Source organism: Oryza brachyantha, chromosome 6 (genome assembly GCF_000231095.2).
Source record: "Oryza brachyantha chromosome 6, ObraRS2, whole genome shotgun sequence".
Taxonomy (NCBI): domain Eukaryota; kingdom Viridiplantae; phylum Streptophyta; class Magnoliopsida; order Poales; family Poaceae; genus Oryza; species Oryza brachyantha.
In genome coordinates this window covers 20,369,458-20,396,835 of record NC_023168.2, presented here as the reverse complement: position 1 = coordinate 20,396,835, position 27,378 = coordinate 20,369,458, and the positions used below count along the sequence as shown (strand labels likewise).

General features: G+C 38.8%; 2 protein-coding genes across 2 annotated transcripts; one reads left to right on the top strand and one right to left on the bottom strand.

Moving 5' to 3' along the window:
- Positions 1 to 924: 924 nt before the first annotated feature.
- Positions 925 to 5,165, top strand: LOC102701000 (uncharacterized RING finger protein P32A8.03c-like). Its single transcript, XM_006656360.3, has 6 exons — positions 925 to 1,122; positions 2,474 to 3,819; positions 3,977 to 4,027; positions 4,117 to 4,215; positions 4,348 to 4,506; positions 4,781 to 5,165. The coding sequence occupies exons 2-6, from the start codon at positions 2,536 to 2,538 to the stop codon at positions 4,931 to 4,933; spliced, it is 1,746 nt and encodes a 581-aa protein (XP_006656423.1). The 5' UTR covers positions 925 to 1,122; positions 2,474 to 2,535; the 3' UTR covers positions 4,934 to 5,165.
- Positions 5,166 to 10,726: 5,561 nt separating this feature from the next.
- LOC102700719 (peroxidase 16-like) lies at positions 10,727 to 13,717 on the bottom strand. Its single transcript, XM_006656359.3, has 3 exons — positions 13,377 to 13,717; positions 13,091 to 13,282; positions 10,727 to 11,638 (listed from the first exon to the last, which is right to left on the bottom strand). The coding sequence occupies exons 1-3, from the start codon at positions 13,605 to 13,607 to the stop codon at positions 11,051 to 11,053; spliced, it is 1,011 nt and encodes a 336-aa protein (XP_006656422.2). The 5' UTR covers positions 13,608 to 13,717; the 3' UTR covers positions 10,727 to 11,050.
- Positions 13,718 to 27,378: the final 13,661 nt, after the last annotated feature.

Below are 27,378 nucleotides of genomic sequence, written 5' to 3'. Positions count from 1 at the left end.
TTTAGCAATTATTAATAATTTTAATCAAAATAAAATAAATAATAATTATATAAGTTTTTATAATAAAATAAATGGTTAAACACGTGCTAAAATGTTAACAACGTTATCCATTTAAATACGGATGCTGTATCTCACAATTTCACACAGGAAAGAAGTACTGATTGTACGACTGTGCCTCACATATGGTTGCTCGCTTGCTCAGGATATATATAAAATTATCTTTGAGATCATATGCTTAAGTAGCAAAGCTCAAGATAAACATGGTTATTAGTTAATTCAGGGTGAGTTCCAAATGTAAGACATCCTTTTCCTTGATATCTCTGTCAGAACTTCCTTATGGACCAACACATTCTCTGCTTGAAATCGATTCTTGGATAATGATGGATAGATACTCCAAAACATCGAAAATGACGGATAAAAATAAATATCAATTATGCAATGCAAGAACCGAATTTCTCTCTAAAAAAATAACCTCACTTTCCCCTCTAATCCTGAAGAGATTAGGGGTTTTGAAGGATAAAAAAAAAAGCAGCAGAAAGGACGATGCTTTTCTGTTCCGTCTGCTGCTTTTGCCTTGTGGTTTTGGTCGTCAAATAGAAACCGGCGGCGAGAGAAACGTGGCACGCACCGGCCGCCGGCGAGGAACCTTCCGATGAGCGGTGGCCGGCCGGCGCCGCCGGCGTGGACGAGATGACCGCGCAGCGTGCACGCATCTCGACGCGGCACTGACGGCTAGATCTGGACGCGCGTGAGCCGCCAGGAGGTCATAGTCCTCCCGCGACACGTGCGTCCAGTCAGCGCGCCACGTGTGATACGTAAGCGGGTCGGGTTCACGGCGAGAGGCCCGACCCGTTAAGGGGAACAGCGCTAGATAAAAATCGCTTGGGATCTGACCAAATCGTCGTCGTCTCCGTTTCCACGCCGTCTCCTGCTTTTCTTTCTCCGAGCGGCGCTCGCGGCGAGACGAAGAGAGAAACGGCGGAGCACGCCGCCGCCGCCGCCGGCTGGCCTCCTCTCTCTCCTTCCCGACCACGCGCACTAGACTTTCTCTCCCCTGCGTGGCCTCGGCCGGCGAGCAGGTTTGGAGGAGGGCGACAACCTCGGTTCGAGTCGGATTGGAAGGTATGAATTTTCGTTCATTTTTTTCTCTCTCACAGATTTTGCTCGGTGAAGCTTCATCGGATGGCGTGGATTGGGATTCCATTTATACTTGGGTCGATTTTTTCCTCCAATTAAGCCCTGCGATTTTTTCCGGATTTTTTTTGGTGCGTAGTTTGTTGCTAATTTCAGGTTGTTTTTAGAGTCCCATGACGCATGTTAGGTCCGCTGGTGTTCGATTTCGTGCTATTTTCGTTTTTTTGAGAATTTTTTTTGGATTCTATCTAGTATATGTTAGGAATATGTCATGATGTCAATCTTCACGTGGGTGTGAGGTAACAATTGGGATTCTAAAATTGATGGGTGTGATTCTATTGAAATGAATATGAAATCCGTTGCGTTCACTTTGTGCCGGAAGAAAGTTGATGGTTCCATACATTTCCTTCTTCTGTTTTTAGTGATGTCATATATTTTCTCCCTTTCTGGTACTCTGTTCAATTGCTGGTCATGTCTTCTGCAAACTTTTTTTTGTCGTTGGAAATTGATTAAAATGAAAAACATTTTAATATCTTGAATGGGATTACTTGTATTTGGTGTCAGAAGGATGGTATACAATGTATGTATAGTCCCAAAAGGCCAAGACTACCTTTTGTTTCAAGTAGGAAATTCTGAGTCATGAAATGGCAATGTATGCTGTTATACAACTTTTGGTCAATACAAGTGTTCACCCTGTGATGATTTTAGTTGGCTGGATGGTAAACCAAGACAATTGCACTAGGGCCTTTTATGGGTATACTCTTACTTTGTTCCTTATTGTGGAAAAGCAATATCACATTATTACATCAAAATAAACACGCCAATTTTTACCATTTTTGATCAGTTAAAAAGAAAAGAAAGAAATGAAATTGTCGAGACATACCTTGTAACAATAGAAATGCAATGCATGTTTAGAAATTCAGAAAAAAAAGGAATTTAACTATGGGTGTCATGGAGTGGAGTGGAATGTTGACATTAACTTACAGTAGGAGAGTGGATTTTAAACTCTTGAGAGAACGTCCCTCATCTATTGCATGTCACTTAAATTTATAAAAAAAATGAAAACAATTATGAATATAGATTAATATGATATGTCACTTTATAAACATGAATGTTTAAATATGATATCCCAGTTTCCCCTGACAGTAGGTGTAAAGTTGGATTGTTTGGTGCTACTGGAGATAGTTGCATTACCTTCTTCACATTTTCTCACCTCAACTCTATCACTTCTAGATACGCCTTTCATGTATGTCTATGTTTCCATTCTTATTATTTTGTGGCAACATTAGTTCTGTGGTGGTGTTTGTTTCCTAACCTTTATATAAACTTGTGGTTGCAGAACTGTAACACAAGTTCTACTAGAGAAGATATACACCCCCTTTTGTTGTGCTCTGTTTTGGTATGGAGGAAGATTCTGGTAGATCCACATCGACAACTGGTTTTCTTAGAAGAGGCTCTAGTGCCTCCTTAAAAAATCAAGGCAACGAGGAGAAGGAGAGGCCAAACAAAACAAAGCTCAATCCAATGAAAGATAGGTGGGCTGACAATAAGGAGAAGCCAAGATATTTACGTGAGCCATTTCGTTCATCAGGCAATAAGGCTGCATGTCCAAGCTCTTCAAAAACTCCTATCAGGAAATATTACGAGGAAAAGCAAGGGCGTCCGTTCTTGGCACAGGCAGACAATGCGGAAAGCAGTAGCAGAAGAACCGAGGCCAACCGTTTGCAGTGTAGCAAGAAAGCTGTTGTTGAGGAGGATGCACATCCATATGGTCAGCAGGCTGAGCCAGAAGATTTATTGTCCACATCTACTACTGAAGATCAGCCTGCAGAATTTGGTGCTGATCTATTAGATTCTTCTGTTTCTTCAGAGATGTCTTCACACGCATTTGGTTCTGTAGTCAGAAATACTGCATTGAGATCCAAATCACGTCAGCAGAAGGATAAAGAAGAATTGCCTCAGATTAGACCACAAACTGCTTCTCCTTTTGTTAATCGGTCTACGATACCTAGAAATTCTACCAATGGTGTGAAATCACCAAATGCTTCTGGTTCTGGGGTACAGAGACGGACTCTAAAAAACCTTGGCTGCACATCAATATCTGATGTTTTGCCTTCTGGCTGTTCTTCATCTAATTCTGTTCATAATAAGAGGGCTGAGGTTATGAGAAACAAGGCATTTGATGGAGAGAGTTCTTCTAGACCAAGGGGCTTAAATGGACACTCTAGTTTAGGCCATTCACCTGCCATGTATTCTGGCATCACTGGTCCTAGAATCAGAGCTGCTGAACAATCAGCTTCTCAACAAACAAGGACAAGTAGCAGAATTGTTCAGGAGCCTGCAGATTCTGTAAGGGCTAGGCGACCTTATACTCAGCATGCCAGAGCAAGAATGCCAAATGAAAGGGAGGATAGTGTGTTTTCTCTTCGTGAGACTGTTACAAGGACCCGCCAACCAGAATGGTCTCATTTTTCCTTGGATGAAGCACCCCCACGGAGATCGATGAGGCCTTTCTCTATGGAATTACCTCATGAGATATACTCTTCTAGTCGGCAAGGCTCAAGTAATCAGACAGCAAGGAGCAGATCAAGTTATCGACCTGAGGAAAGTCCTCCACAAATGTTTCATGATCTGCTAGTGGAGAGAGATAGCTACAGGCGTATAAACATGGAAGGGATCACTGAGGTTGTTCTCCTGAAATTTGTAGCATACTTGTCTGAGTTGTCATATTGTGCGTACGTTTTGTTTGGGATTAAATGTACTAAATATCATATATTTGCAATATACTGTATTCAATTGGCTGCTACGATTTCTTGATATCTGGTATTATTCCTGTTTGCAGGTGTTGCTAGCATTGGACAGGATTGGACAGGATGATGAATTGTCATATGAGGTAATTCTTTGACCTGATTTCCTTTTCCTTTTGTTGCTAACCTGGCGCACTGAAATGCTTTCTGGCCTTCTGGATGAAAATATTGGCAGCAATTGCTGGTGCTGGAAACTAACCTGTTTCTTAGCGGCCTTGGCCTGCATGACCAGCACAGAGATATGAGGATGGATATTGACAACATGTCTTATGAGGTATTGCTTTCATCATGTTGATTCTTTCTAAAAGGTTCAATTAGGTATCTCTTTCCTTAACAAGAACTATCATCTATTTATCTGATTCTGACATCAGAAGGTTATGTGTTCTCTTGCTTTTTGTTTGGTCAGGAACTATTAGCATTAGAGGAGCGAATTGGCTCTGTCAGCACTGCCCTATCTGATGAGCAGCTTGTGAAGTGTCTCAATCGAACTGTGTATAAGTTACCAAATTCAGATCTTGAAGTGAACAGAGCTGTACTAGATGACATCAAGTGCAGCATATGTCAGGTATTACTCAGAGATGCTGTCATCTCTGTTACACACAATGTTAATTAATAGAATACATAATTACTAAGGGTGCAATAAAGCAAAGGAAAATAATTATCATGTTGAGGAAAATTATGTTTAAATTTTTGTTCTCTGCTCTAAATTTTTTCTTTGTTTCTTATGTCCCTTTCTTTAGCCATTAGCACATGCTGTACTTATTTTACAGTAGACAACTATTTCCTTGTGTTGCTTATGCTTCTAATCGATACTGTTCGATGCTGACGGAATGGTACAGGAGGAATACATTGAGGGTGAAGAAGTTGGTAGGATGCATTGTGAGCATCAGTACCATGTGTCCTGCATTAGTGAATGGCTTAGACAGAAGAACTGGTGTCCAATATGCAAAACTTCAGCAATACCTTCAGAGATGGACAAGAGGGGCACATGATTACATGAATATAGGTTGCTCAAGGCTTCAAGCTCGTAAATATTATAATTTTATATTGAAACAGTGTTAGACATGCTAGATTCTGACTCGATTCACTCAAATTTGTGAATATGATAGATTGTTTTCCTCTTGGAAACTCCTGTACATTTTTTGTTTCAATACCTGGTCCTCTTTAAGTTTCATGTTACCTGCCATCAGATAAAAGAGATCAGAGGACCCTTGTGAAAAGTAATCAGCTTCATTGGACTATAGTGACAATAATTGAAATTCTGCTTGATTGGAATGTTAATCAAAATCCATTCAATTTGGCCCATGCCTAATGTTTGATGTGCAATTACTGATAACCTCTAAAATACTCCCTCTTAACTTTATTTTTCACTCCTGAGACACCTACCAAAAAACTAAAAGTCTAAAATATCCTTTATTTTATCAAATCCTAATATAATTATCTCCCACCTTATTTATTTCTAATGCATTTATTTCTTTGCTTTCATAAACTTTAATATAATGATAACTCAAAATAAACTTACTTAGATAAACTAAAATGACAAAAATAACTTTAGTAAATTTTTTAGATAAAATAGAATGACTTAAAAATAACTTTAATAGGAGGCGTGATTAGTTTCTTTGTGTTTATTTCAACATCGCTATCACTGAAGGACATGACATATTTACACTAGGCCTGTCTTATCGCGAGGTGGTCAGGTGACACCAGTGCCAGTGGATGAAATGTTGCTTATAAAACCAAATGTAATAACTTTAGATTTATAAGTTAAATTTAATTTTTAACTTTAGATTGGGAGTAGATTTTGGTTTTTTTAATTATAATTTATTTTTCAGCTTTGACTTTTAGATTGCTAACGACGAGTAGATAAAACTTTTATTTTTATTTACAAATATGTTATTTGATTTTTCTTTCTTGAATAAGACAAACATCATCCTATGATTTCAGGAAGATAATTGTAAGAGATTTGCTCTGGTCCAACACAAAGTATCTCGAGGTACCAAATCATTTTTTACTATTGGATCTAGCTGAGTAGGATATTACTATTAGATCCAACGATTAGAAACGATTTGGTACCGTGAGGTACCGGTACCTTAAGGTACTTTTTGTTGGATTGGAGCAAATCTCTAATTGCAAAGTGGAGCCTTTTGCCATTCAGGTCCTGCATTCCGAAACTTACAGCTTTTCTTGATACTTTTTTGAGACTTGAATCTCCAAAAATCCCGAAATAGCTTTGCTGCCTGCAATTATATCAGGTTGATTCATCCCAACTTCTAAGGCCCATGACCATGAGTGCCTTTACATGTACATTTCTTGCCTTTTTAATGGCAGCCCACAATGCCACACCCGATCCTATCTCCTCTTTCAAAGATCAAGCATGGATAGCAGTTATTTGGGCTTATTAAAAATGATAGAATTTCTCTATTTTCCTTCAATTGATATCAATAATTTATTCCATATATCTGATGAGTCTCTGGTTTTCAATGCTACTCCTTACTACTAGATAACTATTCCAATATTCCTTCATTTTCTTGGTAGACCAGCCTGAATAAATTCAAGAATAGAGGTACTGCTCTTATAATTTCAAGAGTTTTTATTCCGGATGTGTACTCTTTTTTAATGCCACAATTATTATGCTCCTATATTTTTAAGGAACATATGGCCCTATCATAATAACAAAATAAATGGTTATACACTATTCTACTCGTACAGATAACAATTCAGGGATCAGAATCTTTCCTTAGGACAGGGAACAGTGTGAGAAACCGGCAGGTTTATCATCGCTTTATGGCAGATATGCAGCTATTCAGATTGGCCGTATCTACACAATCATGTTGTCATTCAATATGAACTCTGCAATGCAGCGTTTTTGCATGATCTGTTTTTTAAGAGCTTGGTACGAAATCTGACACCATTAATTTCAGAATTAGCCACCATCACATGGCAGGATTCCCAATGTTTTTCTGTGCAGAAGGTTGTCTACATTGTTTTTCTTGCATGTCTGCTTATAGATTTTTATTTAAAAAAAATATAAAGCATGTTCTTTTCTTATACACGGCCTGTTTAGAAAGCTTTTAGCAGCCGTAGCGAATCTCTAGAAGTTAAAAACGTATTTAACTTCTAAGAACCTGAAGTTGTAGATTCCAGAAAATGAATTAGAAACCAAAACCTGGGAACAGGGGCGGCACCCAAAAAATTCCCAACTTAAGTAAATAAATAAATAATAATAAATATAAAAAACATTTTGTTAACATATGCAAAATACACATTTGATCATTTTTATATTTATATTATATATATTGTATGTAATATTTGTGATAATTAAAAAAATATGTAAGTTGGATCACCTAAATAAAAATCTTGGATACGCCACTGGGAAACTCACAATTTTTACAGATTCTGAGAAGCTAGATTCTCACTAGCTGCTTTTCAGAATCTTAAGCTCCCAAACAGGCCCCTAAACACACACCATTAGATTAGAACTGCTTCGTGTGACGTGACCATGGGAGGCTCATTGTTGATTTGTTGTCACAATGTGAAGCAATCAGTCTTTGGTCTTGAACTTAATTACTACTAATGCTCCCACATGAGCTTAAGATAGTACTATTTTACTTTTGGATATCAGTAGTTAGGACCAAACTTAATCAGTAGATGACAATGGCTGGCTTGCTTGTAGCTTTAATTTATGCGACACTGAGACATCATTAGATTGGTTGGCTATGCATGCCATCTGTTGCAGCAGCAACGTTTGTGTTAGTTTCTTGAGATGTTTTAGGGGCCGAAAAGGTACAAATGGACACGGGAAGCACTTTTTTCTGTTGCACCAAATCATCTATTCATTAGGCAATGGGCATTTGGGAATGATTTGCATAGGACAAGAGGCTTTCTGATGAGTTTGGCATTGCTAGGTGAAGGGTAGGGATAAGGCAGTGGATATTAGCAGCAAAGGGAACAACAATTGAAAATGGAAATAGGAGGTTGGTAGCATTTTGGGGAGCTTTGGTACATGTCGTTGGCACTGTCTCTGGAACCATTTTAACTTGAGAAATTTTACCATTCTTAAGAGTAATATATATTTAAAAGTTTGGTATCTCAAGATACAAAATAACCGTAGGTATTAAATTTTACACTAGAAAATATGATATCTACTGATACTTTCTTAAGTATGATAAAATTATTCTTTTACCAAAGGATAAAATGTTATTAACCTCTTGCCCTTCTGAAAGTATGAAAGAGGATTTACCAAGTAGCAATTCCTTTTATTTTTAATCTTACCAAGTGAAAGCTGGTTCCCAACCTTCTTTTTTCCCCTTCGGTTAAGTTGGGAAAGAATGCAGTTTAGTGCTTATGAGTTGTGACAGCTGATTTCCCTTCAGAAAGCGATGGCATGTTTGCGCCAGACTAAGACATAATAATGGCAATCCAAAATGAGTAGTGACAATGGATTGGATAGTGCAGGCCTAGGAAAAGAAAGCAGTGGTGTGTGGCAGGCATAAGGAATTTGTGCTCTAGAGTCACAATTCTGTCACCATTGTTTTTCTTGTGTGCTTATTATTGACTTGTGGTTTCATGCTTGTCACTCTTATTGGCAGTCAGGGGACCAAGCTGAGAGCTAGCTTGTGACCTCCATACAGTATGGATTTTATGGGTCATCTGCAAACTATGCAGCAAAAGCATTGTGAAACTTCAGGAAGGAGAGCTGTTTAGGTTGGGAATACAGCTGCACTCCATGAATGACATTGATCAAGAATTTAAGCTGATGTGGAAGTCTTTCAGAAATTAAACGCTGGTTGGCTAAAAATTTCCCTCCAGCTAGTACATACTTCTATACGACTACTTGTATTGCGAGATAATGCGTGATAATTTGAGGCTGCGTTTGGTCCAAAAAAAATTTGGAAGATACGTACGGTCATATATTTGAAGTATTAAACATAGTCTAATTACAAAACAAATTTCAGATTTCACCTGAAAACCACGAGACGAATCTTTTGAGTTTAATTAATTTATCATTAGCACATGTTGGTTACTGTAGCACTTATAGCTAATCATATACTAATTAGACTCAAAAGATTCATCTCACGATTTCTCCCATAACTGTGTAATTAGTTTTAATATTTATATATATTTATTGCTCCATTTAAATGTTCAATTAGAAAAAGTTTTAGGAACTAAACAGGCCTGAAGGTCTGGACTGCTATGCATGGAAAGACATGTTCATCACAAGGTCATGACAATAGCTGGGCGAAAAATACAATGTGGTTATAAATGTGACGTGTAAGTTGACTACCGAGCTTTGTGCGGCTATGATTTTGAGTGTAGCTTTCACGAGATGACATATTATAATTTATAAATAAAATTTTATATACGTATTTCTAACGATTTTAAAGCCACTATTAAAAAAGTAAGCTTTGGTAAAAAAAACCCCCTAAAATCAACTCCAAATTTAAAATTAAAAATTTTAAATTTTTGGCTAATAAACATAACCCAAAGCCAAAAAACAGGGGCGTCAGTGTATAGTATTTAGCTCATGTCAAATTAGTGTCCTTATTATCCAGTACTACCCAAGTAGATAGCCACGACTTGATTCTTTTTTTTGTTTGTTTGAAGCAAATTAGCAAAACAGCTTCATATTTTAGACATGCTGATTTGAATATCTGACAAATCAAATTGCAGTGCATACCTTATTAGTATGAGCATTTTTCTCATCCTTCTGCCATGGGGTATGGCACCTCTCGGTACTTTAAGTTCAAACTCAGATTCAGAATTCTTCAATAGTTTTGCGTACAGGTATCGCATCAGTAGGTTAGGAAACTGCAAAGTCGGATCTTTTGATGAAGAAGAGACCTGTCGACGGCACCAAACCAACGCACGAAGTTATGCTGTGCAAAAGTTTGTGCTCATTGGTTGAAATTCGAGTACTTGACCTACAAAAGCAATGGTTTATGGCGAGCTTGCTTTTTTGTCACATCCCAGTCAGCTCTTCCTTGTGTACGAGTATATCAGATTGTGCTCTTGTTTGCATTTGCTTTTGCAGAATGCAGGTAAGAGAACCAATCTTACAGCCATCCAGGAAAAAAAAATTCACCCTACCTCCGTTTGCATTTACTTAGTATCTTTGACTGATACAGTTTCAATTTTAACAATCAATAACTTTAACTGCTTAAGGTCGTGTTCTTTTGCACGACCTTTTCGGTTTTTACATGTACGTTTTTCGGATTGTTAAATTGTATTTTTAAAATTTATTCGCTCATGCTTTTAAAGTAGATTTTTAACTTTATATTAATTAATTCAATTATTTATATAATTAAATAGCTATTAGAGAAGCAAATAATCTTTTATCTTTTATCTTCATTCAAGGAAAGAAAAATACAACTTGAGAGTGGTCAAAGCGTACAAATGAATAGTACTCATGTACCAAAGTATTTGCAAATGAAGGTAGTACTCCTATATGAATTGGACTAGGCATAATGCACGGTATAATGTGTGTGCCTGTCTTTAGTGTAATGGTTAAAAAAGGGAAGGCATGAGCACTACAGATTAAGTTTCTTCCAACATTTTAGGTTTGCCTGGTTGTGCCTGAAAATGTCACATGGTTTCTGGAGGGCATTCACAGCTCACATGCTGGCAGTATTTATGAGAGAACTTGGACCATGCATGCATATACTGAATCCTCTGTCATCAGCCTGGAGCCACAATGTTGATGAGGGCTCAATTCAATGTATGTAGTACAAATCTTCTTTTTGTGACTGAGTTGCAAAATTTCAAAAAGGAAGGGCACTGCATGCATGTATGGGATAAACTTGATTAACTGGACCAGCTGTAAACATTTACATCATTGTAAGTGTACCTTCTATCATATCACATGGTAGGGGCCCTGAAAATATCCTAATTAATGTATAACACTTTTTATGATTATAAGAATCAAGGAAAGAATTGGCGGGAACAAATACAACAAGTGTGCGTGGTGGACTGTGAACATGGATGGACAGAGATCGAGAAGAAGATGAACAAGAATTGGTGAGGAAGAAGAAGAAGAGAGACAGAAGAATTCACCAATTTACGCTCTCTACCACTGAAATGTACGCGTGCCGGTGTGATGACAGTGCTAGCGACTAGTTGACCTTGGTGCAGACTCGCCGGATCTCGGCGTCGGAGCCGGAGCCGGCGGTCTTGACGCCGACGCGGCCGAGCTTGGTGATGGCGGCGACGAAGGCGTCGAAGAAGGCGGTCTGGTTGGCGGCGAAGTAGTTGACGGTGGAGCGGGAGCGGCGGTCGGCGAAGAGCACCTGGTCGGAGGCGAGGAGGCCCTTGAGCTGCTGCAGCGTCTGGAAGTAGCCGTTGTCGAACTTGTTGGGCGTGACGGCGTCGAGCATCGCCACGGTGGTGGGGCTGTAGCTGAGCGGGCACGTCTGCCTCATCTGCCGGAGGAACGCCAGGTTCATCGCCGGGCTGTTCGGCGGCGGCGCCGCCCCCTTGAACTGGTACAGCCGCCGCACGAACTTGTCGCAGTGCGTCACCCCGATGGTGTGCCCGCCGGAGAGCGCGATCATGTCGGTCTGGGTGAGGCCGTTGGCGGCGAACAGCTTGTTGAGCTGGTCGAGGTCGAAGGCGGCGCCGGGGAGGCTGTGCTTCACCACCGCGCGCGTCCCGACCTTGCCGTCCAGCCGCCCCAGCTCCACCTGGTAGTACGGCCCTCCTGCCTGCATCCACCACCAACACCACCACTCTTACTACCACTTCAACTTTTCTCTTCCCTTGCAGTGAAATCCAAGCAATTTTTACTACCATTGCTACTCCTATTGTGCCGTCAAACACACTCATTATTCACATGCCAACTAAATAGTTATAAAAAATTTTACAAAAAATACAAAAGTACTTATACGCGTTAATATATTAATTCAAGTCGACTTATACGTGATTAAATTCGATCAACAAGACAAACGAAAACAACAAAATCAGACAGTAAATAATACTTGCACACTGCAAAAACAACAAAAGTCAGATTTTATGGTTTTTTTAAATATATATGTCACATGTGTCCGCTATTTAGTACTCAATTCGTTTTATACCGTAATAACTTATATAACTTTGTTTGGATGAATATAATTTATATATATATCTGAATTAGACATCATCTCTAATAATAAAATTTTACGCTACGAAATGAGAGGAATATTTATTAGTAGCAGCTAGCAATCGATGGCAACAACTACACGCTGACAGTTTTTTTACACCTTAGGTCAGCGTATCGTTGGCCCATGGACTGACTACCCGGCTACTGTTGCATGTCATGAGTGTGTGAGCAGAATTTTCGGCACGGCCAAGTTGGGCGAGGGCGAGGCCCCAAAATTGATTGTCTCCGTAGCTCTACGAAATACGCTGTCCCTGCCTGTCGACTGTCCAGTCGATGGCCCGGCCCCGGCGGATTAGGTAGCTCAGCTCCGTGTTGGACGCCGGCGTCTGCACCGGCCGCCGCCGTACGCGCTCCGCTCATTTATGCGCCCCCCAACCCATACCGCGTAGAGTTGGTTGTTCACGCCGGAGAAAAAAAAGAGAAAAGAATCGATGGATCCAATGGGAAGGAAGAACAGTGGAGAAGAAGACCAAGCGCAGTCGACAGCGCAGTAATAACTCGCTGATGACACACACTGGCCGGCAGCAGTGGCAGTGGCAGTGGCAGTTTCATGGACACTCTGCTCTGAATTAATAGGGCAGCTGAATTCCAGGGACCACTTCGCAAATTTCAGCGCCAAATCTGAAATCTTTTTTTTAAATCCGCGTGCAGCGCCTTCTAATTCGTCAAAAACACACGCACAAAAAAGAGTGAGATTTGCAGCCGATTTGGTGGATTTTCTCCTGCTTGGCTGCTTCTGCAAAGTGTTCGTGCTCGAGTTTGCACAAGATGTGCACACACGCGGTGACGCAGTGAGCGTGGCGTGGCATGTCACCCTCATCATCGCTGTCGCCACTGCACGCTGCAGCCGCGACGAGGCGTGCAAGAGCGGCGTGCGCACGGTGAAAAAATAAAACGCAAAAAACGATGGGCAAAAGCGAGGTTCTTCATCACGGCGTCGTATCCGTCTCGAAAGCGAGCGCGCACGCCGGCGAGAGCGACGGAGAGGGGGAGAGGTGTGTGTGGGTGCGTGTTTTACCTGCGAGACGACGTCGCGGGCGGCGAGGGCGAGGATGTCGGCGCAGGAGACCTTGTTGGCGCACTGAGCGTCGGCGTCGACGGCGGCCTTGGCGCGGGTGATGAGGTCCAGCGCGTCGGGCGACAGCGTCGTGTCGGCGCCCGCGCTGTGCTCGTCGTCCGGCCCGGCGATCAGCACCGACGCGTCGCACCCCTGCACACGCGCGCACCATCGACGATCAGCCACACGAAAACAGAGTTCCATCGATTAGCATCAGCTCAGCTGAGCTCTGTCGCCACTACCGTACCCTGACGAAGCAGTCGTGGAAGAAGAGGCGGAGCGTGCCGGGGGCGGCGTTGAACGTCTCCTTGAGCTTCTGCGCCACGGCGCCGCGGACGAGCGTCTCCACGTTGGGGCACGTCGACACGTAGTAGTTCTGGCTCAGCTGCGCCGCCGCGCACCACGCCGTCGCCAGCAGCAGCACCACCACGCTCTGGCTCTGCCGCCGCGACCCCAACCTCCTCTGCCCCATTGCCATCTCCCTAGCCTATACTACCTATAGGCAAGCACCAGCTAGAGAGCTCGCTCGCTCGTCTCCCTCTCCCTGTCCCTGCTGCTGCCTCCTTAATTGCTCCCCTCTCGCCAACGCTAAAGCTCGGTGCTTTAAGTGAGGAGAGAAGCGGCTGCTTATATAGAAGAGACGGCACGAGCGGAGCCGAGACGAGCTCGCGGCTGGACTCACCGGGGAAGAAGAAGAGTGAAGAGAGGTTACTACTATAGTAGTAAATCGGTTGCAAGCAATGATGGTGACAAGGGAGAATATTAAGGCCCCGGCATGGGCCTCCTCCTCCTCCCTTGGGACACGAAACGAAACCCAGCGCCAACTAGCAACGAGCACTGCAGCCTCCTCTTGCTTACCTCCCTCCCTCGGGTGGTTTTTAACTTTTTTTTTCCATTATTTCCGTGAGAAGTTTAATCTCTCTCACAACGTGTTTGTGATAGGAGAGTGATAAATTTATTGTCGCTGACTTTGTAGCTAAAAGTTCAGTTCCCCCTCCCTCTCTCACCTTGCTAGTCAGGGTTGACAGCTTCGGAAATTTGGTTCAAATTTGACTGAAATTCGTTTCAATTTTAAATAATGTGATACTGGAATTTTCCAGAATTTCAGTTGTATTGATGCTCCTCGAAATAATTATGAAAACCGATACGGTGAACAATGCATGCCACTGCATACCATTGCAACGAAAATGGTTAAAAACTATATTATTTTTACGAAAACGGTTGTTGATCAATAGATGATTTTTCATCTATTAATTTAATTATTTAAGTAAAGAGTGTAATATTCGATGAAATAAATTAGGAAAAAAACAATTTTATACTCACTCTGTTTGAAAATGTTTCTGAGTTTTTTTACATGATCTTCAACCTTATTCTTTAACTTATTATTGTCTTTTATAATATATTATCAAAAAAATACAAAATTAACATAATACAATAATGTTTTTAAATAGGATTTTTTTACTATCCTTGAAACGATACATTGAAGAATCAAATTTTCTAGTGTAAAAACCTAATACCTCAATATACTTATATATCGAGGTATCCAAATTTGACAATAAAAATTGGTATATGAAGTATTTTATTTCAAGAACCATAATATTTCCCTTTTAAAAAATACCGATCAATTGGTACTACATGACATGAAACACGTATATTATTAGCTCGGTTATTGATTAAAATTTCTAAATATTGACTTCGCCGGAAACAATGACACCTTATTTTCTAAAACGGAAAGATTATACGGCTAAGATCATAAACAGTAAAAAGACGCTATAACATTTCAGGGGAATGATGTCTGATCGGTTGGAAATTTCCATCGCGGTTCTCTTACTGCGAGCTGCCTTTCCAGAGAGAAATAGAGTGGAAAGCGAAGCAACTGCTTGAATCAATGCGAATGTAGTACACAATGTACAAGCATTTAGTGCTCTCCAAATAGGTAAGCTAAACCTTTCCAAAAACATTATATCAAATTTTTAGATATCTAAATAAAGCATTAAACATAGATAAACCAAAAAACTAATTGCACAGTTATGAAAGAAATCTTAAGACGAATCTTTTGAGCCTAATTAGCCCATGATTAACCATAAGTGCTACCGTAACCAACATGTGCTAATGACGGATTAATTAGGCTTAAAAGATCCGTCTCGCGGTTTCTAGGCTAGCCGTGAAATTTTTTTTATTCGTGTTCAAAAACCCCTTTCAACATCCGATCAAACATTTAACGTGACAGTTCTTCCAAAAAATTTCTCAATCTTAACACCACCTAAGAACTTTACTCACTGTTTCGGTTGCCCGAGTACCTTTTGCACACTATCTCTAGCTGAACTGCTGCCATCGCATTCAGATACTGCTGATCATGCAGTCATTTAATTAGGAGTACCGAAAACGAGATGATCACTGAAATGGAGTACTTAGAATTCAGGCACGAGCCTGTCCAGCCGATCATCCCATGTGGCTTGGTTTCTTAGATAGTTCGATTTGATCGCTTAAACGGTGTCATATCATTTCAAGTTATTAACAATGATACGAGATGGCTTCTGTCTAGATTTGCTCCATGGGGCCCATGGAAAAGTCACTCAAAGAAGGAGAAGAACAAGAAGGAGAAGGAAGGAGATCGACGGGGAGAAAGCGGCAGCAGCAGGAGAGCCAAAAAGGGAGCGTCTTTCCTTTTTTTTTTCTTTAGTCTTTATTTTTGTCTGAGCATATATTCTTCAGAGATTATAATGGTTTAGTTTAATGATTCCAGTACTCCACTATCAGACTACCCGTTATAGACATATTTGCTTTTCAGAGTCTTTCGGAGCCTGTGATGCAGAAAGGGTCTAGTTTAAAGCAATGCTTCTTGACTTCTTCAGTAAGGATATCTTCCTTGTTAGCACTAAAATGTTCCAGAGCTAGAGACTATCTTTTGTTTTTTACATGGAAAAAACAAACAAACGAAAAAATTACGAATGAAACTTTATATGTGTGTTTTTAGCAGCCTAAAAACAAAAGGTTAATAAATAAGAGCAATTTTACCAAGTACCAAGAGGTACCATTATTTTCTACGTAAAATTTGGTACCTCATCAACGATGGAAAAAAACTCAAAAAATAAATTGTAATAAAAAACTTTAAAATATATTCCAAATTTTAGGTTAAAAAATTTAAATTTTAGCTTAGAAGCATAAATAGAAACGAAAAGACGATGGTGCTAATGTTTCAAATGTAAGAAATGTGCATAAAACTAAGCCTAGTTATACTAGTTACTACTATATATTCTTTCTTTTAGAGCGATTTTATGGTTCTTAAGTAGATATCGAGAGGTATCAAAACCTAAGATACTAAATTTTTAACTAAAATTTTGATACCTCTTGTTACCTTCTCAATGACCGTAAAATTGCTTATTTTTAAGATTGAACTTTACCAGTTGGTACTTAAGCTGCTAGTACTGTTCTGGACTTGATGACTGCATATTCACAGGCCGTGTTAACTACAGATCGAGCTTACCAGTACAATTTACTGGATGTATCCAGATTTGCCGTAACTAAGCTTTGCCATTTTTGTACAGAGATGGCATCGACGTAAAGTTCCGGAGATCATTCCCTCACATGCCTCGTCCAAAGTTCTGAATTTGTCTGTACATGAACGAAAAAGTTCTGAATTTACTACCACACACTCTTTCTGCACCTTCACATGCTGCCTCCATCAAGTTACTCGTGTCCGGTTTCATGAACTCAACAACCCAGGTACTTATATTACTCGTGCACGAGCAGTTAATACGAGTGAATTGGAAGACTAGGCAAAGTAAAGAGAGCGATCGCTCGAAGAAGTGGCCGGTGCAGCTCTCGGATCGTGCAGCTAATTAAGTAACCGCGACCTGTGAAATTCAGGCCACATCCCTGATGATTTCGGAGCCACTGAAATCTCATTGGCACGATAGGTTTTGTGGTTGCAGCTTAAAGATCGGCGAGCTTTCAAGCTTTGAATTACACAGCTCTAGCTAAGTTATATTACTCCAGTAAGGGAGGGGCTGTAGCTAGTTAATACTTCTACAGTAAAAGTACTGAATTTTGGTAAATCACAGTAATCAACCTCATCTTTTCACTTCTACTTATGCTTATAAATCAAAATTTAAATTTCGGTAAATATAGTTAATACTTCTACAGTAGAAGTACTGAATTTTGGTATATCATAGTATCGGTCTTAACTTTTTGATTATGTTTATGCCTATAAATCAAAATTTAAATTTTCAAACTTAAATTTGAAGTTGATTTTAGTGTTTTTAATCATAGTTTATTTTCAGCGTTATCTTTTAGATCGCTAAGTACATATATATAAAAGTTATATTTATAACTTATTTTTCATTTATAACCATTCCGTTTAGCTTTTTCCTGAGAAAAACCAAATAATCAAACGCCCCCTTCCTATGTTGGTTTGGTACATATGCTTTGTGCACATGCATGTTTGTAGAACTTTCCATGCCTACCTCTCGTACACATTCATGGACAGATGGAAGTATGGAACTGCTCCCAGTGTAGATTAACATATCTCAAACTTCGTATGCACGGAAGAGTATGCATGTGACACAAAGCAAATGCAAATTCGGTACAGATTGCTCAAAGATATGCCTCTTCTAACCAACCAAGTAATGCTAGTTTATTTCACTTTTTGAGTACCTGATCAGCTAGGAATGCGCTACACAAAAGGTGTTAGCACAAAAGAAACAAAGTTTTGCTTTGTCAAGTTAGATGGAAGTACGTGCAAAAGGAGAATGATTGGAAGGGCAGATGAATTCAGGTATGAGTAAGCTCTGAGACCGGTCAGTAGGAAGCAATAATAATTGTTGCAGCCTAAGAAAGATGAACACGAACGCAAATCCTGCGCTTTAACGGTAACTGCTTTGGAGAAAAGTTTGTCAGCTGCAACTCAGAGCACATCACTTCATCAGAACAAAACGAAATTAATCTAGTGATTCTGAGTAGAAATTAGTCGAGAGCTGGAAGCAGGATGGAGGGATTATCTTAGGGGTTTGTGCTAACAAAGCGAGATGGTCATCAGCACAAACGTAACTTGGACGGCAGAGTCAGGTAAGACATGATTAATTAACAAAGGGTTAATGATGATTACAAATTGTTTGGACGCCGCTCTAGCTTTCCACTGGTTGGGAGACAACGGCTTCGGAGCGGGTGGTGACTCGTCTCCACTTGTTCTCCATCTCGTTTAGAAGGGAAAAAAAAAGAGGCCGAACTGCTGGTAGCGTCATTTTGCTAAATCACTCCCATCCATTCAAAATGTGTATATAGATGTGTAGAATTTAAAGCAAAATAGAAGTTTTTGCAATATACGAAAGACACATATACTATCACACCCTCCTTTTGTTTCGTCCTATGGTTATAAGCCAAAATTTAAATTTTCAATCATAAAATTAATGTTGATTTTGGTGTTTTCTTTATTTTCCAGCTTTAGCATAGTAACACTAAAATCCTATTGAAGTTCACCAATCTATGAGTCGTGGGTTTCATAATTTAAACCCTGATGGAAAAAGTCCCACTCATGCATAATCATTTCCACCACCACAAGATATATGCCTCCTTTAAGAAATAGCTCTAAAGAGTAGTTCTGTTGAAATTTTTGTGGCACATGTGATAAATATGTAGATATGTACTACCATCTTCATTTCAATTTACATGTTCACATTTATGTTTTTTTCAAATACTTGCCATCCTCATATTCCAAAGCATTTTTATTGGTTTTTTGTCCTACCCTTTGTAAATGTAGTTATACTAGTCCTATCTCACAAATAAGAGCATTTTTCTAATCCTTAAGGTACCACTGTGTATCTAAGATATTAGTCCTATCTCACAAATCATAAGGTACCACTGTTTTCTTATATAAAATTTGGTACCTTAGAAAACAGTGATATCAAATTTTACATAGAAAAGTATCTTCTTAAGGATAGTAAAATTGCTCCACAAGTAATCACTTGTCTCCCGCTTCTTCGTCCAAAACAACTAATTTGGTTGAGATTATTGTGGCACATGGATCGATATATATATTATTGTTATATGATTAATTAAGTATTGAAAATTATAAATTAAAAAAATTATTTGACTATTTAATAAACTTTCATATAGAAAGTTTTACATTATAGGAAGCATGTTCATGAAAAACAGTAGAGTCGCGCAGCCATAATAACGAACTGCTGGTAGCCTCAACTTGTTCTTCACTCCCTTCCAATTTTTATTCAAGAATGAATGTATAAGGACAACAAAAAAAAAGGGTTTTGATGAAAATGTTGTATGGTACGGAGCAAATGAATATAGTTCTGTACGCAATTGGCAATCGGTGTTGATACCACTGTCAGCCTCATCATTTCGTTCTGTAAGTCCCTATGAACCAAAATTTAAATTTTCAATCTTAAAATTAAAGATGATTTTAGGATTTTTCATCGTAACTTATTTTTCAGCACTTGCTTCAAGATAGTTAAGAATACAAATATAAAAGTTTTATTTATAAATTATCTTTCTTTTGTAAATATATCGTTTATTTTTTTAAAAAAACAAATAGATGACCCTGTGTATCTAAGATGCAAAGTGTCTATTGCATTTGCGTGTAGCGGATAATTCCAGCTAAATAACTAAGGACCATGTAAAACGGGAAACTTCTCTCACAAAGAAGGAGGACGTTACTACGGTTCGAGTTAGGCGTGCAGCTGCAGAATGTGGCGTTCAGCCGGCAACGACGACGCGCGCGCCCATTCCACCCGGTTTTCCCCGTGAATCCGCGCGATATCGGCTGGCGCCTGCTGGCTCACTTCGCAGCCTCGGACGCATCACGGAAGCAAGCGTATTGCCTTGCCTGGCCGACAGGGAGAAAACCCCCCTCGTTTTCCAAAAGTCTATCGCGCGGACGAACACACGCCCGTCAACATGCATAAACACTTTATATATAAACTTATTAGCATATTGCTAATACACTGTAACAGATTTTATGAAAAATATCATCAAATCATTTTTTATTAACTCTATTTTTATAACATGCTAATGATATTTATATATATATATATATCAGTTATTTTTTATTTCAAAAGAACAAGATGGAATTGGTGATAGAGTAGGTGATAGATTCATCGTCACCCGCCGCCACAACTCATTTTTACAACCTTTTAGTGTATAATCTTTACAAATAAACTTTATAACATGATAGTCTTAAAATAGTATTTGTTCTACAATACTTTATATGTTAAATTCGTTTTCATGCATAATTTTTCTATATAAAAACTTTTCAGATATAAAAATAAAACTTTTTATATACAAACGTAAAGATAACAAATATATATACACTTTTTTTAAAATATATAAGATATTTTGCACGGCTTAACGTGACTACTGGATATTCGCCCGTTAGACAAACCCCTCGTTTTTGCACGAGGATGAGGTCGTCGCTGTCGCGCCCACGACCACGCCCAACGTCGTTTTTGCACCGGATTCGATCTCCCCTCGCCGGGGTGACCGCCTGCCCTGTTGCTCAGTGCACCACCACCACCACGGCCGTTGTGTCGCGTGGCTGTATCTATCCGGCTTTCCCGGATGTTCTACCACTAACAACGATCTTATCTAGCATTATCTTCTTACTTAACCTTATTTGCACGTAGAGTTCGTCAAGCTAATCATCATGGCCGACGCATTCGTTGGATTATACTATGGCCGCGTTTGGTATTGGAGGATAAGGTAACTTATTCTCAGCAGGGAAAACAGAGTAATAGATTAGTATATTATTAATTAATTATTAATTATAAAAAAAATAAAATAGAATATGATTTTTTAAAATTATTTTTTATAGAAAATTTTTATAAAAAATACACCGTTTAGCAGTTCGGGAAGTATACGCGGGGAAAACGAGAAAGATAAGGTAACTACATGGAGGTACCGAAGGCAGCCTATATGTCCTTGCGATCCCGAGACCATTGCTAGCTAGCTCCTGTGATTCTACGAACATATAGGTTAAGTTAACCGTGGGTGGATCATTATACGTTGTTGTCTTGTTGAGCCCGTGACCATTAGGTGGATTGGAGACCAGAAACAGAGCCCTGGAGCGCAATCCCAGCGTCGTCCAATCATCGCGAGAGAGATCGCGTCGTCACGCATCGTGCTCGCACAAGCAAGCGATCGACCCAATGGAGGTGACTGTTTGGCTTAACAAAAAATAATTTATAAATAAAAATTTTATATACGTAATCTTTTTAGCGAAAAATATAAGGTTAGGAAATAAACTTCGATGAGAAATATAAAAAAAATTAAATTTAAAGTTAAAAATTTAATATTTAGCTTATAATTATAAGCAGAAAAGGAAAATTGGGTGAAAGCCACTAGTCGCAAAGAGCTGATCGATTAATTAATACATGACGCCGAGTGATGAGCGATTGATCCGGCGCCGGCCGGTGAATCCCGCAACATGCAAGCAACCGGAGCAGAGGCATGTATGTCTCTGTGCCCCTAATCATCGGAGGCCGGCCTTCTCGATCGATCTCTTGACGCGACGCTTGCCGCTCTCCCATGGTGGCAACAGCTAAGCTGTGCGTCGCGAGTGACGACGACGACGACGACGACGAAGCTAGCTAAATGGCTTTTAGCTCTTTCATCCATCCGTATCCTATCCTAGCTAGCTACCATTCCGTCGTGATAAATCCTGGATTCGTGTCCTACGGCACCTCTCGGTCCAGCACAGATAAATATTATATTCCTAGTATGGACTTAAAAAATATCAATAGATTTGTTTTAAGTCACTGAATCAACTTTTAATTTTAAATTAATTATATTCTCTTTCTAAGTATCTAATTGGCTATGGAATCATTAGAATGATTGAATTCATAGGATTCAATGCAGAAATACTTAGTTTATGCTACAAAATTTGAATCCTAGAAAAGATTATCTTTTGAGATAGATGTAGTATATATACACCTTAATCTTTTTTTTTACTTTTGTTTATGATTATAATCTACAATTTAAATTTATAACCTTAAATTCGGAATTAATTTTGGTGTTTTTTTCATCGTAGTTTATTTTTCGGTCTTTGCTTTTAAATAGCAAAGAACATACATATAAAAGTTTTGGTTATAAATTATTTTTGATTTGTAACTATAACGTTTGTTTTATCAGATGAGCCTCGTACTAGATTCGTGTACGTACATGCCCAAATTTGTTTCTCTTTCGGTCGTCCCTGTCACGGGCATTCCCTGCACTACATAAACACACAAATATCCTCATTATCGATCTCACTTTGAGTTGACAGACAGAGTTAGGTTGCTTTACGGGTGGCAGCTTCGTACGTCTCTGCCTGAACAATGTGTAGTTAGTGCAGAAAAAGGTAATATACTTACGCTTATGTGCAATGGAATACAACATTCAGCTTGGTGTATATATCTTGAAGGGTCAGCAAAGATAGGCCCTATCTTTAAGTGATGCACCCCCACATCCAGCGGCGCACGTCAAAGCTACATGCAAAGATGTACCATCACAATACTACTACTCTAGACAATGGATGGATGGATGGATGGATGGATAGATACGGTTTGGTTGGTCTCGGGTTGCCGAATGCCAGGCTGTGAGCTAGAGATGCCACATGGACAGAAGTGCCTCCCTAGTCCCTACGTAGGTCTCTGTTCGTTTTTGACGGAAGGTGGAAGATAATTTTTTTTCTGTTTTTTATAAGAAATATTTAATAACATAAATAATAAATTTAGTTATCATAGAGTTATAAATATACTTAATAAAAGTGAGGCGATGAAATTCATGTGGAAACCTTTAGTAGAAAACACGCAGTTCAGAAATCGTGCACGTACAATTTCAGAAAAGAATATACATAACAATTCAATAATACTACATACATCATAATTTAACTGTATTTGTAAATTTTCATGTCTAATGTTTGACCGTTGGTCTTATTTAAAAGATTATGAAAAAAATTAAAAATACACATAAATTATTATTTATGTTTTATCATCTACTAACAATAAAACTACTAAGTATAAAAAAAAATTTTAAATAAGATGTACGGTTAAACTTGAACCTAAACAACGTAAATGTAGGTATTATGATATAAGAACACATTTGTAGGGGGTCTAATACTCTAATCTAGCGATGCGAGGAAGATGGGTTAACCCGGAGAAAGTGACGGCCCACCAGCCGCGCTTCCGTGGATCGGCCGCCATACGCGGGCGCCGCGCCGCTGGGTGGACGCATGCGGATGCAGTGCACATCTACCGCGTTTTGTATGGAGCTGCCGTACTGTTCATCTCCAAGGATGTGCAGGGCAACCAGTTCACATGCAGGTGAACCGGTCCCCCCAGTCGACCGAGTGCTGTTTGCTGCCACTTTGGATCATTTCTGCTTTAGTTATATATATACTCCATATAATTTGATTGCCATAAAAAAATTCTGTTTATATTATAATGCAGTCAACATTTAAGTAGTTAAATCGATAAACATAGTTGATTTCTAATTGATTGAGCGTTGTTCTCATAAAAACGATATCGGCCATTTGAGGTTGTTTTCACCCCCGAGATGTACTCAACATGACAGCGAGAACTAGAGAAGAGACATGCACATCCATCTTATTATTTTTGTTTAGCTAAAATTTAAATGTTCTCTTGATCCGGAAGCGACCAACCACCTCCCTGGTCATTTGACCCAACATTAAATGAATCAAGATAAAATACAGTTATAATTATGACTATACCTCAAGTAAAACTTGCAGTTTTAGTTGTCTATTTTAGTGATCTAGAGTAACAATGTCAACAGTACGTTATGTGAGCTGGTTTGGAGTCCGTTCTATGGGGTGATTGTTGGCCTTTTTTACGAAAAAAATTTAAACGATCGATATATTTATAAATAAAACTTTTATATACATATTTTATTTTTTTATCGATCTGACTAGAAAATAAACTATAATGAAAAACCCTAAAATCTCCTCTAAATTTAAGATTTAGAAAACAGATTTTATCTCCGGGGATTGTTGGTTTATTTTACGAAAAAGAATCAAACAATATATTTATAAATAAAACTTTCATATACATGTTTTATCGATCTAAAAATTAAGACTAGAAAATAAATTAGGATGAAAAACCTTAAAATCTTCTCTAAATTTAAGATTTAAAAATATTAGATTTTGACTTATAAACTTCAACAAAAGCGAAAAAATAAAAATGCACATCACCGGATGCCTACATAAGTTATAGTTATTATTATTACGACACATCTGATCCAGATCTACGTAAAATCGAGCTTGGCCTCGAGCCACCACACACAATCACACATGATTCTGCAAAATCGTCCGACGAACAGGCTAGCATCCAGCCGTGATAACAAGGAAAATCCCGCCGCGTCCGCCGCACGCACGCACGCACTCACACGGCCGTGTGTTTTCCTGCCTGTCTGGTCCAGGGGAGAGAGCCTGCCGATCTGAATACGTAGGTAAGGTAGGAGAAAGAGATGAGGACGAGCTAGCCTGCCTGCCTGTCTGCACTGCACGTAGTAGTAGTATTTCTCATCGTATTCTCTACGCCACTGGTCGCTAGCTACATTACTACGTTAATCAATCCGGGTCTTGGAATGTTTCGCACTTGCCAACCAAGTCTATGTCCAAATGTACATTGTGGCAGTACGACGCAACAGCACACGGTGTGCTGCCCTGTCTGAAGCTCTAGTCCGTGATGACAGACAAACTTACTTCCAGAATGGTACTGTACAGAAACTTGTAGCTCTATCAGCAGTAATAATAAGCTTCTACTCTCAGTTAAATTAACCCCGGCAAATCAGGTTCAACGACGACTACGCAGCTCATCCACTAGTTGGTGTTCACATGCATGATCACTATTGGTTGTGACTGATTGACATCGACCATGCATGATCCACTCTCACGAGCTTGTCTGTGACGGGAAATTATTTTAAACTATTAAAGAAAATATTCCCTTATCTCTTATATGTCATCTAAATAGTTATATTTTTTTTTAAAAAAAATAGAAAGATAGATTAATACTAAATATATAACTCTACAAACATTTAAGTTCAAATATGACTTGTACAAATTATAATAAAAACAACAAATATGACCATGAACGTAACTATAATATTTAGAGTTTAAATTTGTTATTTTTGTTAGTCGTATTTAAACTTGCATGTTTGTGGAGACATATATCATATTAATATATCTTTATTTTTTTTATAACTATTTAGATCCATGCAATAGATGAGGAGATGACATCTTGATAGTTTAGAATCCACTCTATGTCTTGGACTCTTAGGCCTCGTTTAGTTCTCAAATTTTTTTTTCTAGAAACATCACATCGAATTTTTAGACATTTAAATAAAGCATTAAACATAGATGAACTAAAAAACTAATTGCACAGCTATGCAAGAAATCTTGAGACGAATCTTTCGAGCATAATTAGCCCATGATTAGCCATAAGTGCTACAGTAACCAACATGTGCTAATAACAAATTAATTAGGCTCAAAAGATTCGTCTCGCGGTTTCTAGGCTAGCCATGAAATTTGTTTTTTCATTCGTGTCCGAAAACCTCTTCCGACATCCGATCAAATATTTGACGTGACACTTCTCTCAAAAATTTTCTCAATCTAAACACCACCTAAGCTGATCCATTAATCCAAAGAAAAAAAAACAAGGTTGAACAATTGTTTTTTGGAGGCAGGATGAACAAAATCTAGAAGCACAGGCCCATGAATTCCAACTTGACATCTTATCAGACCGTACCATGAATCTATGATGGTGAGATCTGGGCCCAGTGGGTCTGCTGGATATATATTGGGCTATACGAAGCAGGCAGTGCTTAAATTAGTCGACCACGATGGCATGCATATTGGCATTAATTGGAGCTCTTTAATTAGGGAAGAAAACTGGAAGTTCCAGCCAATGGCGATTAGAGTCGATCAGTCATGCTGGGTGTGCTTCTGTTACGTACACGACGGGAGTGGTTGGTTAGTGAGACACCGGTGCTGAACGCGTTGCTTAATGAGGCATTGCATCTCAAGCTTGCATATATAGCAGCGGCATATATAATTTTGAAAGGTTTTTGAGATAGGAAAATTCTGAATGAACATTTCGAATCCCTTCCAGGCCTCTCTCTAACGTATAAAAGATATATATATATATATAGTATAGAAAATCATTATGGAGACAATTTGGAAATTATTACTGATGTGGTATATATCTAGTTACAATAGGCTGGTTCACGAACTTTGAAGGCACGGCTGGTTGCGTACGTTTCAACTTGTCAATACGCCTATAGTTGAAAATTTACAAAGCCACACTATTAAATAATTTAATTTGGTATTATAGCAAAATAAAAGATGCTTAATCTTAGATGACTACAATTTGTATATGATGTATCAAAAAATTATAATATATAATTTCACAATTAGTAAATATGGTGGATCGAAAAATAATATGTGGTCAAAGTGTGGTTTTATGAAACTCCATAACCAGAGCCAATCAGCAAACTTGCGTTTAACATCATTTTTTCGCTGAAATTAAGCATAAGAAAAACATCTTATTAATAATTAAAAATAATTTAAGGATGAAGCTTTTATATAAGTGTTCTTAGGCTCTCAGTGATCTAAAATCAGAAACTGAAAACTAAGGTAGGATAAAGAAACCTAGCAAAATCTACTCTAAATTTAAGTTTTAAAATTTTAATTTTTATTTATAAGCATAAATATAAGCGAAATGATGAGAGACAAACCTCGACCGAACAACCCCTAACCATCAATGCAAGTGAAGAACCGGAAGACTTAATTAGACTTAACTTGAATGAGAGGAAATATGCATGCATGCAAAGACTTTTTCCTTCCAAGTTCCAACACTCAAGTCAACATCACATTGTTTGCAGATTCAATTTGAACATTATTTGAACCTAAGAGCCAATTCAGGGGTTTTCATGGACGAGGATGGTGCCAGAGAGGTGATTATGCGGTGTTTTCCCACACTCAAGCACTAGCGTTACTGCCCCCGCAAGTTGTGATGTTGTATCTGTAATAGTACTCTAGTACTAGTTCTCATTCTGATCTTGTGTATGCTTTTGTAATTTCTTCTATGAAACACATAAAAGACGAGAACTTTTCCCGCAGAAAAATAATAGGGACTAGCATGCATCACGCACTACGAAAGATATTTTTTACTTCAAAACAAAATTTTCCTGATGACTCACGTCCGTCAGCAATTAAAGATCAGTGAAATTTGCCGGTGGCATTCGGT

Excerpts from the sequence above, each read along its gene's own strand:
- LOC102701000 (XM_006656360.3), top strand. The coding sequence starts at position 2,536 with ATGGAGGAAGATTCTGGTAGATCCACATCGACAACTGGTTTTCTTAGA. Across the intron at positions 4,028-4,116 it reads ATGATGAATTGTCATATGAG|CAATTGCTGGTGCTGGAAAC; the intron begins GTAATTCTTTGA and ends AAATATTGGCAG. Across the intron at positions 4,216-4,347 it reads TTGACAACATGTCTTATGAG|GAACTATTAGCATTAGAGGA; the intron begins GTATTGCTTTCA and ends TTGTTTGGTCAG.
- LOC102700719 (XM_006656359.3), bottom strand. The coding sequence starts at position 13,607 with ATGGCAATGGGGCAGAGGAGGTTGGGGTCGCGGCGGCAGAGCCAGAGC. Across the intron at positions 13,283-13,376 it reads TCCACGACTGCTTCGTCAGG|GGGTGCGACGCGTCGGTGCT; the intron begins GTACGGTAGTGG and ends GCGCGTGTGCAG. Across the intron at positions 11,639-13,090 it reads CCCGCGACGTCGTCTCGCAG|GCAGGAGGGCCGTACTACCA; the intron begins GTAAAACACGCA and ends TGGTGGATGCAG.